At 39.3% G+C, this 14063-nt stretch overlaps 1 protein-coding gene across 1 annotated transcript in view; it reads right to left on the bottom strand.

The window, feature by feature from the left end:
• LOC147232216 (partitioning defective 3 homolog) overlaps positions 1–14063 on the bottom strand; it is a 330190-nt gene that overhangs the window by 286791 nt on the left and 29336 nt on the right. The window contains exon 2 of the mRNA XM_086151573.1: positions 9708–9809. Coding sequence (XP_086007699.1) covers positions 9708–9809 — 102 coding nt within the window. The remainder of the gene's footprint in view (positions 1–9707; positions 9810–14063) is intronic.

Genomic DNA, 14063 nt, shown 5'->3' with positions numbered 1-14063 from the left:
GACTTCAGCCATCCAGTTGGGCTTCAGAGTAGAGACACTGTTTCTCTTTATTGACAGGAACCAGATGAGGCGGCTCAGGCATCTTGTCAAGATGCCTCCCGTACACCTTCCCGGTGAGGTGTTTCATCCATGTCAGACATGCCCAAGGATGATGCAGGGCATGCTGGAGAGACTGTGTGTCTCAGCTGGACTGGGAACGCCTTGGGATTCCCCTGGACCAGGTGGCTGGGGCGAGGTAAGTCTGGGCCTCTCTGCGTCAGCTGTCGCCGCCAAGACCTGACCCCAGATAAGAGGAAGATGGATGGATGGATGGATGGATGGATGGATGGATGGATGGATGGATGGATCATTTACTCCCATTTACTGTCCAAAGCTGCCAGTGCTGTGTTATCGTTATGCGCACATTACTGTTGCGAATGTTCCTCTCACCGACAACAGCACAATAGAACAGTAACATTGGTAATCAGAGCAATTCCTAATATGAAACACTCTTGTCGACAAAAAAAGTGACACAAATACAGAAGGAATCAGAGCTTTATGTTTCCATTATATAAGATTTTGAGACTTGCTGATAGTAAAAAGTCTGTGATTACCAGAAAAGAAGCAGACAGACTGGGGGTACACTGGATACATCCCCACTGAGAGGACTTCTAACAGTATAAGTGAAAGGAAGGAGTTAGTGCAAAGAACAACAGTGCTCACCAAACCTTACCAAGCAAGTGCTGCTCAGGGGCGAGAAATCAGATAAAGAGGCAACAACAGACAACAAATTCAAAGCCCCGGAGGAAAACGAAAAACACCAACAAACCTCTGAGCAGAGAGGCAGAATTAGAGATAAAGTTCAGTTCCATGCAGTCTCTAAAAGAAACAGAGCTAACAGTGATCCTTCCAGGCTACTAATAGCTGACCGCAGTGGTGTCTTTGTCAAGACCTGTGCATGAAAATTTAAGTGTATGACTTCTCTCCATCTGTCCCATAGTGTAAATGTTGTGTCTTCATTTAGAGGGAAAACATTTTGATTGCCTGACCCAGGGGATGGCTGTGGGTTCACTTTCAGTGATAGCAGCACCCAAATGAGCTAATTTACACATTTGCATATATATTGTGCTAGCCTTGGAAGTGGCTGACTGTCAGAAAGTAAATAATAAATTAGAGTTTCATGATGAGATTGGTATTTCATTGGTAAATGGGAAGTAAGTAAACATCTGCATCCTAAATGGTCTATTTATCATACATAGCACCATCATGCAAGGCAACTTTACCCCGATCTGATAATCAACAGCAATGCTAATGTAGTTGCATGGACTGACAAATGAAGCCCGTATTAGAAAACATAAAATTGCAGTTATCAATTCTTGACTAATATTTCATTCATTCAATAGCTATATCCATTATCCTGCACACAGGGTCACAAGGAAACTGGAGCCTATTCCAGCTGTCAAGACGGTGCACCCTGGACCAGCAGCCAGTCAATCACAAGGCCACGTATAGAGAAAAACAACCAGTCACTCCCTCATTCACACATCTGGGCAACTTAAGGTCTCCAATTGACCTCCATCAACCATAGAACCCAATGAAAACCCACACAGAGAAAACTCCACATAGAATGGCCCTCTGCCAGAATTGAACCAGGGACCTTCTCATTGTGAGGCACAAGCCCTAACCACTGCACCAATGGCCCAGACCTTCAGTTTAATTAACATCAATATACATTGTGTCTCTGACTAAGAGCTTTTAAGTGTGCAATGCATATACATGTACTGTCACCTGTTCCTGTCCTCAATGGTGACCCTTTGCAACACAGGGGTCAACAGTTGGGTACATCACATTTTGAGTTTTCTCAAATCTCAGTTTTCTTTGATAATGTAATAACTGTCCTCTGACTTACATGTATATTATTTTAAACAAATTAGGGTCTGGTGTCACATTAAGAGTCCAGACTCAAACATGTTCTGCAAAGTTTTAACTTTGCAGGTCTGATGTTTCCTTTTATTCAACATAGGACATGTTGCCTTGTCCTTGAAAAAAGCCCTCATGGTTAAACCTAATATTATATAAGAAGAGCATTGAAAATATGGTCTAGACAGCTCACGCATACAAAGACTTGCGCAATAAATGCATGACATCGTCGAAAGATGTCGGGAGACAGCTTACCAGACACAACAATAGTCAGCCATTGCCAAAAGAGGCTGCACAAAGACTCGCACTCAGACACACACCCACCAAGTAATTAGTCTTTGATTTCCCCCAGCAGTGTTTTGTTACCAGGGGGCAGCTGATGGGACCCTGCTTTAGCCTTGGCTAATTTCACTCACTGCTTGATCTCCACCTAGCACAGGTGCCCATTTGGCATCCCACTGCTGTTGCCATGGCAATGCCAACTTCAGGGGCCAAGAAAATAGCAATTGTCCAAGGAGCTCCTCCACAGGAGCTAAGGGGGTAAGGATGTGGTCCTCATTACAAACCAGGAAACATTAGTACAAACAAAGATAGGCTCAGACGCTTGTTATTTGAACACCTTGTCTTACATTTGTACTGTATTTTATTATATTTCTATTGTATCTGGCACAGATTTTTCTCATGAAGACTTAAAAAAAATTATGAGACACATAGAGACCATAGTCAGAGGAATGCATTGTTATAAAAGAAAGCTCTACATTACACCCTCGCTTCAAGCAAAATCTATTTCCCCCATTTTGTCAGATCTGTAAGAGACATCGGGATGTATTTTTCTTCATTATCTTGAAAACTTTCACTTATATTTTTTTTGATCACCATAACAAAATGAGTGACTGCAGAGACTGACTGTACTGGATTTAGAGAAACGACAGACAGAAGTTATTACTGACTCTGAACAGCTTCCTACTGCAGCATATTCCCAATGCATTCATTTGAGGCTTTATGACAGCACGCCGCTTTGAAAATATCATTGGGGAAAAAAGAGAAGCCATGAGAAGTTACGTGAGGATCAGCATGCAGCAGTCTACATGCCTAGAATTTCTCAACAGCATAGCCATTTACTCCCAGTATGTACTGCTGTTGAGGAGTCAGTCTGTGTGCAGCATATAATCAAATCATGGTCACTCGCAAGAGGATCGTAAAAGGCCAATTAGCAACTAACTCAATTAAAATGAAGTTTAAATTGCTTCTCCTGAACTTCCTGAAACTTGTAAACGACACTCCCTGACACTACTGATAAATACTGGTATCCTCTAACTTATCACTGAGAGAAGTGATCCTAAATCCTTTGCCCATCCAGCTGATATGAATTTTGGATAACAATAGAAATATCATAATAGAACCCAGTATAATGCTTCAAAATAAAATCAACATTTGAGATTCAGGGGGGGAAATGGAGCATTACAATTACAGTGGTGAAAGGCTGCATGTCTGAAGAGGGGCAAAAAATTGGTCATGAGCAACTCCCTGTGGTTCAATGGCGCAACTGCAATGTATGTCAGTTGGCATAGTCGGCCCTTTATCTTCATCTCACATGAACTGCCGATTCCTATTCTCCTGTAAGAACCGTTAACGTACATTTATAAACAAGGAAGCCACCGATTGGGAACACATAATATCTCCTGAAATCACCCTTGTTCAGTCCAATATCATTCCAACATGGAAAGCTTCACACAAAATGACCTAACAAGCTGGGATATTGAGTAGTTTGAACGTTTCAACATATATTTTGATGATAATTTTAAAGATAAAAGATCAAGAAAATGGCCTGTCACCGGGATAGGGCCCACTAAGGTCTTGCTGTTGTACTTAACAATGGACAATTATTACCATCACTATGGTTTGGACAATAAAGACAGTGTTAAGCTGTGGGGACTTATTTTACCTACAGATGATGCAAAACAAATCAACTCATAACAGTAAGTTATATTCACATAGATAGACATTTGCTCCTAATGATCAGTCACAATGATTTTACAATGTTCTTCTATCTACAGTATCAATGTCAGTGATTTCCACCCCATTGATTTCAATTACAATTATGTCAATTATTAAGTTCACTGCCTATTTTCAGGTGCTTGAAATTTTTCCGGAATTTGTACCATCCTTTCAAGACTACTGAGCACACCTGGATGTAAGCCACACCGGCTAAAAATAACTAAATAACTAAATATAACTAAATAACTAAACTAATAACTAAATAACTACGATGATACACAGGAACATTTTTTTTTTTACTTTTGATCAAATACATACCAGTAACATCCACAAATACGTACTGGAAATGTTTTTTTTGTCTGATCAGTACATGTAAAACAGCTGATGAAAAAGATTAATAATAAATAGCACAAGAAAAAGTCCATCCATCCATTTTCTATGCCCGCTTTGTCCTACTCAAGCTGATCGCTATCTTCATCTCCCCCTGTACACTAAAACCATTAAAGTCATCTTCTTCAGTGTCAGGATTGAATGGCCTCAGAATTTCACGGTAATTTTGTTGGTTCCATGTGACGAGGCTAGATGTTTTGTCAGCATGAAGCTCGTAGCCCCCCAAAAAACCCATAAATTAGTCACATCATTGTTTGAGCCACAGTGTTCAAAGCGTGTGAAAAATGTAGCAGCTTATAGTTGGGAAAATGTGGTAACCAAAGATTAGCTTTATGCAACGATTTATCTACTGCTGTTTACATGGGGTTACATCAGGGGGACAGAATTTTAGACAAAGAGCTGGACTTCCCACTTCCTGGCTGCTTCACCCAGCTCTTCCAGGGGAATCCCAAGGTGTTCTCAAGCCAGCCAGCAGACATAGTCCCTCAGGTGTGCCTTGGGTATTCCCAGGGCCTCCTCCCAGTGGGACATGGTGGAATCCCTCACCAGGGAGTGGTCCAGGAGGAATCCTGGCCAGACGCCTGAGCCCCCTTATCTGGTTCCTGGCAATGCAGAGGAGCAGTGGGTCTACTCTGAGCCCCTCCGATATCCCCAAGCTTCTTACCCTATCTCTAAGGGATAGACTAGTCACCCTGTGGAGAAAACTCTATTCAGCTGCTTGGATCCATGACCTTGCTCTTCCAGTGACTATCCACAGCTCATATCCACAGGTGAGGGAAGGGATGTAGGGTAAATTGAGAGTTTTGCCTTTTGGCTCAATTCCCTCTTCAGAAGTCTCCTTTCACATCTGTCTCAACATTTTGAAAAGTTTACACATCCAACTTTTACTGACGGCATCCATTTGGTCCATCATGACCTTAATGTTTGATAAAGACATTATGAAGGCAAAACATTTTAGTTTGCAACTATACAGGCAAAATGGTCTCTAAATGCATTAATATTACCGGTACTCACAGTATATGGTGTAACATATTCTTGGCTTAACTGTGGGTATGATGCCCAATGGAACACAAAATCTGATGTGAAAAAATGTCACACCACTTTCCATAATTGGCCTAATCCCGCATGGAAACATTTTAATTGTCTCAGTGAGACAAAGATGCCATGCACAGTTCAATATACCATGTTAACTGAAAAACAATGGCTCAATTTCTCCGAATTGCACATTAAATTTTAATTTGAATAGTCAGTTTCACCCATTTTGTTGTCTTTAGGAGGTGTTTTCACAGAGCAATACTGTTTGTATCAAACATATGTAGTTTCCTAACAAAGAGTCGTTCTAATTATCACATTGCCATCTGGTACAAGAATAAGTGCCCATTTCAAATCCATCGGCAGCCCTTCCAAACTATCAGAAGTGTTTTAACAAAGAACAGAGTAATAAAAAGGCTCTAAGCTTTGAAATCCTTGATTGGTTTAGACATTCAGAAGCATATGCATGAAAGTATTTCATTCTGAAAAAAGAATACAAGCACACAACACACAGGCACCATATAAAGTGAATTAAAGCATTGTCTCTCTACATGTGCGCCACTTTCAAAATGAAGAACCTGTGGCAAAACTGTGACAACATCTGTGATTTCTGAGGCTGAATTTCTGTAGGCAGACAAAAAAAGCTGAAAATAGTTAGGTTTTCTTTCTCTTTACATATTAAATTATGAGAAAGCCACATACTGTGCTAAATGAATATGTTTGATCGTGACATATGGCTATGTTACATCGTACATGACTGTCATTATCCCTCATAGACACAAACTCCAACTATATAATGGAATGTCAAGTTGGATGATAAAATATTTACCGCACCAACCAATGCAACCTAAACATTACAACAACACAAGCCGCATGCAGTAACAAAAAAAGTAAAACACAAGAATGAAATGTGCCCTTTGCCAGTATTTTCATTGAGGTCAGGATTAGTTGCGAGTAATTTGTATTACCCTATTAAAGTTGGAGGTCCGCCTCACAAAAGTTCAGGTTAGTGTTATTCAAGCCTGTTATTGTATTGTTATTGTTGTCAGTAAACATATTGCTTTTGGCATAGCCTATTGGACTAAATTACAGTTACGATTAGTATCATAGTCTGTCAGTACATGTCTTGTATTTTTCCTTTATTTCTTCCAGTTGAGGTCTGAGTTATCTCAGTGAGACAAAGCCTATATCGAAGGTGCTCATTATTATGTAGTGCATATTTTGTGTGACATGCTTATGTGTTTTAAAGGTACACACTAGCGATTACAAAATATGGGTTAACACCTCAACATAGATAAATGAAATGGTCGAATAAATAGTCAAATATATAGATATACATTTACTTTTTACTACATACATTTACTAATACATGTACTATTAGAAACCATTTGTCACATCAATTATGATGTAATCAGCTTCAAGACTGTTCATTTGACACAAGCGCACAAGTGTTCCCCATCCAGCCTGCCATTACACATATCTGTCCAGATGATGGCAGCAGCGGACCAAAAAGCCAGCAAGACAATTTCCAGCGCGTGAAATGTAACTTAAGATTCAGTGACATTAATTTATTCACTGATGAATTAATTGTTTCATCCTGCATATCAAACTTGCTTTGTCACTGAAACCAATCCAAGCTGACAGAGAGCTGGGAGGTTCCCTGGACAAGTCAACAGTAGCTCACACAGAATACAAATATACAAATATATATATAAAATGAATCAGTATGATACTGCACATGTAATATGCACAATAGTGGAAAATATGAACATAATTTAATTTATTATGTAGAATTTAGATTTTACTGTGTCTTGTGACAAAGAAAAATTAAACAAATTGGCATAGTTTAATCAAATATATCTCTTCAAGCTGAAAAAACAGACCAATTTTCACCCAAGCCAGTCTAGAATTCAAGAAATTTGAAAAGCTCAAAAATAATTTCACAATAACCTTTCCCTCAAAAAATGAGCAGTTACACTGCAGTTACACTAGCTGCCATTCAAACATGTGAAAAATGGAAGATGTGTCCTAATTTAGTGAATCTGCCGAGACTTACAAGCTGCAGCATGTAACTTTGTGAATTCATGTGTCTTTGTAGCAAGGCAAAGCAACTGCTGAAACCAAGAGAGCAGACGACTCAAAACCAAACACACTGGCTTCCATCTTAATCATTGTTTCTCTTTCCAGGAAACTGCAGCGACTCACAGTAGTCATGACAAGTTATACTTGGATGTCATTTGAAACTTGTTGCTATTTTTGTGTGTATTGTTCATTTCCAGATGTGCTGCAGCTGATGGTATACATTTTTTACCAGGTCTGAAATCTCTCATCAACTTCGCCGTGGCTGTTGCTCTGTGAGCTGAAGATTTTCATTCAATGATCATCAGCTCAGGCCACTTAATAACCTATCTATGGTACAGGAGTTTTATACTCCACACAAATAGAATTAAGTAATTTCTAAATAAAATCCACTTTTGAATAATAAATTACATTTATCACAATATCACAATAGAATATCCATACAAATAAAACAAACAAACAGCATGAAGATTTTTAGATTTTCTCGATCTCTAGCTGCTTTTGAATTCCAATGTAAGAAGAGTGAACAACAATGCTGATACTGAAAATTTCAAGGCAGACCTGAGGTTCCTCCATACATACTTTTATTCTAGGTGATGATGCAGAGTTTATTTTTTATGCTTCAGCTCCAGACCATGGTCAATGAGGTAGAGGCCACAGGGAAGAAGTTTATCAACAACCAACCCCTTTCACTTTGGAAACACATGCAAGATGAGGATCCCAACTGGGTCTTTAGGAATCTCATTTATTTGCTAACACACAGTTTTAGAATACTTGAATTTCAGCACCAATTTAACTGTAATCGCAAGGTCTTCTCTCCCGCTGCCAACTTGACCCTCATCATATCCCCCGAATACTTTCTGACATTCTCCACGACTCACACCTCCAGTGCACAGGGTTACTCTGAAAGAAGGCACACCGCTTAAGTCAACAAGGCCATGGAGTCAGAGGTATTGGGAAATTAAAACATATAGTCATAATGTGTCATGTGCCTTCACATTCCTTCATTGTAAAGTAAAAATAAAAAAACAATCAGTTATACTGTATAAAATCTCTATTATCAATAGACTCATATGAACTGTATTTCAGTTTTGGCTTCTTATGAAACTTCCGATACAGTTTGTTACATCCTGTTGAATGCATCTACTACTTGCTTGTAGGTAACAGTAAAAAAAAAAAGTAGCGAGAAAGCAACTGATCAAAGAACTGGATGGACTGGATTTACAACTGTCACTACAGACAGATATTCTCTCTCCCTTTCCCTTCTCTCTCGCTAGCTCAGTCTATCTTTCTGTTGATTTATTTGTCTCTGTCGCTACGCTCTGTCACAGAGGGGAGACAAGTGAGGGAAGCAGGTGCAAAACACTCATTGCACCTGACCTATGACCATGGCATTGACTACAAACACGTTACTACTTGCACCGAGGTACATGTTATTCTGTCTCTGTCTCTCTCTTTGGCAAATTTGCACACGCAAGCATACAAAGTCTCTCTCCCTCTCTGTCTTTCTCATATACAAATGTTAACAAAACATCAAAACTGTCTCAAGACAGAATAAATGTGGAAATGAACTGCCGCTGACCAACCTGCTAAATATTAAATATCATCCGGTAAATGTGCTACTCTCAACAACATAACCTGAACAGCAAATTTTTCTGAGAAGGATCCTGTGTCCGATTTCATAAGATAGTATGGGCTCCCATGACATCGGATATCCTCGGAATAAGCACCACTAAAAACAACGCAACTCAAAGCTGCATGTCTCATCAGCATCGAATTTACTTCATTCATACAGATGCTTAAAACAGTTTTTGTAGCAGCTAATTACCTGAATAGTTTATTGATCAGCAGCAACTACAATAATAAATATGATATGTATAAACCTTTCATTTCATGTTTTTTTTTGTTTTTGTTTTTTTTTTTCAAGAAATAAGCAACAGCATGAGTGTCAACATGTTAACATGGTGTTAACATGATTCAGTCCATTCACCTCTAATAAATTAAATAGAAAAGGTTTGGCCAAAATGTTTTCCTCACACATGATGAGTCAGGGGTAAAAAATCACTGATCCCATGAGAGGGATAAAGGAGGATTGTGGGTAATAATTTACAGTTGGCCGAGTGGGTGTGGCTGTCAGTATTATATGCTTCCTGAACACACACACACACACACCAAACACACATACACACATACAACCACACACACACACACACACATACACGCGCGCGCCCGCATACACATCATGTAAACTTTTGCTTTAAAAAAAAAAAAAACTGCAAATGAATTAGTCATGTTTGTATAGTACTTACCCTGTCTTTGTCATCCGCCACATCAAACAACACATCATCCAGGTCCAGAATGCCTCCATCTCCATGTTCCAGTCTGTGCACCTGAACCCAGTAGTTGGGATCCTGAAAAAAACAGAGGCCCAGATTAGCTTCATAATAAGATGAGATTTATTTGAAACAAGACTTAGGATTTGTATCCTCATCTAAGCCATACACTGTACGCATGCCACATCAAGGAATCTGCTTTTCCGATCAGCCTGTGGGTCAAAATATGATCCAGTCAAATTGTGTTGACACAGTTATGAAATATTATAATCTTATGCTTAATAAGATCAAAGTATAGGTGAAATGAGGCTTGATTTAAAAGTATGAAACAGTTGCAGCACATCTCTTTCCTATCTAAAAAATGAATTTCTATATTCATATTCAGGATCAGGATCACAAAATCTGTATTAAAATGAAATTACAAACATACAGCAATAACCATCATTAAGACAAACTGGAAGTGTTAACATTGTAACATAATCAATATTAATGTATCACCAATGAATAGATAAAGCTATTTGACAGGGCATGATTGCAGTCATATTCAGGCTTGAATTGATATAGTTTCTAATTATTCTACATCAAATATTCGACATGATCACCTTCACACATGTTAAAATTATACATTTTCTTTGTAAGCAGCATTACTAATTTATTGGAGTAGTTATATGTCACTATGAAAATTTTAAATGCAATGCAGTTTGATTCAATGCAAATTAAAAGTGAAAAATCTAGTTGTCATCCTTATAAATACTAGTGAAACAGACCAATCTGCCTGGTGTAACTATTGTGCCAACACAGGATCATTTTAATTGTTTTATTTTCTCTAGGAAAAGATGCCTTTTCATAGAAGATGAAAAGTTTCAGGTTTTGACTCAACTGTGACAATAGTGGGCTTTTTTTCAATAAAGAAACAAAGAAAATGTTAACATTCAACCAAATACAATGATAATAGTTATCTTTATGCTCCCTCAGTTTTTTTTTCAGCTCATTTTCGGCAAAGCCTGAGCTCTAAAGGTCTGGCCACACAAGAATTTGAGGAAAAATGGTTCAAAGACTTCCACAGTATTAGAAAAGCATCTACTTAAGTTTCCTGCCTGCATTTTTCTTCCATTTGTTTTCATCCATCCCCTCTCCCAAACCCCAAAATGAGCTATCTTGAGCTTTGTGGTTAAATGACTTCATGACTCTACAGTTTACCAGGGAAAATGGTCCTAATCATGACAGCAATGTACTGTGTGGTACTTTAGTTATTTCTGACCTTATTAGGGTGAAAAGGATAGTGCCTAGATCAAGAATACACCAAACAAACAGGCAAAATATACCATCTTTGTGATGTTACTAAGACCAATTTTTGTCGTCAACTTGCAAATTTACTTTCTGCAGTATAGCATTTATATGGTCATATGACATCTCATAACTTGAGGAGCAGTAAAAGGCATCAGTGCTAGAAACTACACGGCCAAGCTTTCAAGAAAGACAGCAAAGCTACACTTCTACTTAACAAGAAAACCCTCAGGTAACAAACACAGAAAGTCATTACAACATAAAGACACGTTCATAGGGCAGATCAGATTAATAAATCAATGAAGAGAAAATATAACCACAAAGACACAGTTTGATGGAGGACAAATACTGACAAACTTTAGACTTGATCAGCGAAAGAGACGCTGAGATTAGGTCTGTAGTTCTACACCACCGACAACCAAGACATTAAAAGAGAAATGTCAGTAATAGAGATTGTCTCGAGAGACTTCTCAGAAAAAAACATTTAAATAATCGTGTTACCATTAGTTAAACCACCAGGCATGTAAAGCAGCAACAGTTTCCTCACCAGAAATCACTTATTAAATTGTGCGTTCTATTAGTGTTCTAGCTGCTGAGAGGTTGAGGTACTAAAGGACTTATGAAGGCCTCCTGTCAGTATCAAACAAGGAACCTTTTTGCTGTGCAGCAGAAGCACCACACATCCAGTTATATTCATACAACTTGTCTTACAGCCATTCTAGCCATGGTTGTACATACATTTGTTATACTATTTATAGCCTGAGATTTCCTCTCTTTAAAGATTTGAAGAAACATTTGACGGTACAGTATGACCAGTTCTGTACAAAATACAGTATTCCTGCAAAGGGGAGGACTATGATAAATGAGGCAAGGTGATGAGAGTCACTGGTGTCTCAGGAAAGAGGAACTTGCAAAGAAAGGTGAGATGTAGAATTCTGGAACAATGATGAGGATCCATCCAGAACAAATTAATGGATTCCGGGAGATGGGTCCATGTGGAGGTACCCAATCTAGACAATCTGGCCCCAAAGGGCAGGCAGCAGGCTCCTCTTAAGCTTAACCTGACATGGCCTAATGATCCATAGGTGTGCAATGCACACCTGCTGAAATTCACCCTCCTGTATGGCTGCTGCTTGACAAGAGCCTCTGGTGGAGAGCTGCAAAGACCAATAACCCCTGATCCCTACATCAACCTTCCCCAACGGCCGCCACCTGGCGGCCCAGAGCAATGAGACGTAAGGGAAGCAATAGTCAGATACACAATCAGACAGACCGTCCGGGCAGATGGAGGGGGCTCAGAAGGAGGGCTGATACTGCTGGCAAAGATAGACACGAAGCCGGGCTTCTGAGCGGCAATAGTTGCGGGACTGGGAGCGACACTAGTGCTCTCCAGAGAGTGTCTACTGGGTCAGAATGGCCAGATTGTTCTGTCATGATTTTCAGAGGGTACTTGACCCAAATGCAAGAACACCATGTAGGGGTAAGGGATTTTAAGGGGTTTATTTACAAAGGAAGTGAACGAATACTGTGCTGGATCCAGGTTGCCTCTGGGGTCACGTCACAGGAGTCTCAGGAACTTGCGAGAAAAGGCAAGACATTGAATTCGGGAACGAGGGACAGCGATGCACTGCACACCTGCTGGAGTCCACCCTCGTGCACGGCTGCTGCTTGACGAGAGCCTCTGGTGGAGAACGGCAAAGACCGATAATCACGGATCCCAACACACAAACTTGTAACATGACACAAGTGTATCAAAGAGTATTCTAAGGACACCATGAGGCTGTCTTATGGGATAGGATAGGATATTTAGGATATTTTAATTAGCACAAATAAATGGTGCTGTTCTGGAATCACTGGCTTCTCAAATGTTGTTTAATACAAGAGCTCTCTTGGTAAAATATTAGTGCACCTGACTCCAGATCAGGCAGTTTTGTGTTCAAATCACATTTAGGTAAGAGCTTTTCAAATGCTCAAAGGTGTCAGTGTGACCCAACATTCAGCCATGCATTATAAAGGATATTTAGAGGCAAAATAACTGTGTGTCAAAAACACTCTTGTTTGATTCCAAGTAAGGCGGGATAGGAAACATTAAAATAATCATGCCGCTATCCTGACATTTGAATTTGCACACCACTCATCTTTCACAGGTGTTTGCTGCTCACAGATGGGAAATCAGAAATTTAATAAGTCGTGTTACCAACATGCACTGGAGTGGTTAAAAAAACAATGCCATACAATCTCATATTATACAAACCAGGATAAATTCTGAAGAACATTCTCTGAAGATCCTAATACCGTGACTGACAATAAGTCATCTGAAAACATTGGCAACGTATTAAATCGTTCCTGTGAAAAGTGTGAAACATCTCCCTTCAGGCTTAAAGTGACAGGTTGTACAAAAAAATAGTTACTTCTTGCTACAGCTAGGGACATGCAGCGCAACTTTCATAGCCATAACAATTTTAACAAAATTTGGGGTCCACAATAACTGACTGGTTTCAGTAGATTCTTTGCTGATCATAAATTTTAGACTGCACCTGATAACCAGTGACGTGCAGTCAGTAGAGGCAGTAAGGCCGGGCCTCACCTGTCATCATGGAAAGAAAAAAAAGTAAAATGAAAAACTAAATTAAATGTTTATATTTATTCAGTGATTTGTACTATATGCACTGAGACCGTATTGCTGTCTCTGTGTATGTCACTATTAAAAAAACATTTTATAAAATATGAACTATATATCCATAGTTTTGCTGATGTGTATAATGTTTTTCGTCCACAACTGTAACGTGTTTCTTGTAATCATAAAACGACTCCGAAGAGACAATAAGTGAGGCACTTAGTAACAGTGCCTCGTGGTCGGGGCCACTGGTGATCCCAGGGATCCTTCTCACTACTCGGCTACAGAATAATATACTGTAATTAGCAATAGCAAGCTACAGTAAACAGTTAGCAAGCCAAGAGCAGCCATCAAGTTGTTTTTTTTCCCAATCTCATCGGGCTGTATAGCTCACAAACAGTGATGAATGAATGTAAATCTCCTGGGCA

This window comes from Fistularia commersonii, chromosome 8, assembly GCF_037954325.1.
Source record: "Fistularia commersonii isolate RoL2024-O1a breed Wild chromosome 8, RoL_Fcom_v1.0, whole genome shotgun sequence".
Taxonomy (NCBI): domain Eukaryota; kingdom Metazoa; phylum Chordata; class Actinopteri; order Syngnathiformes; family Fistulariidae; genus Fistularia; species Fistularia commersonii.
This window is presented reverse-complemented; position numbering and strand designations above follow the sequence as displayed.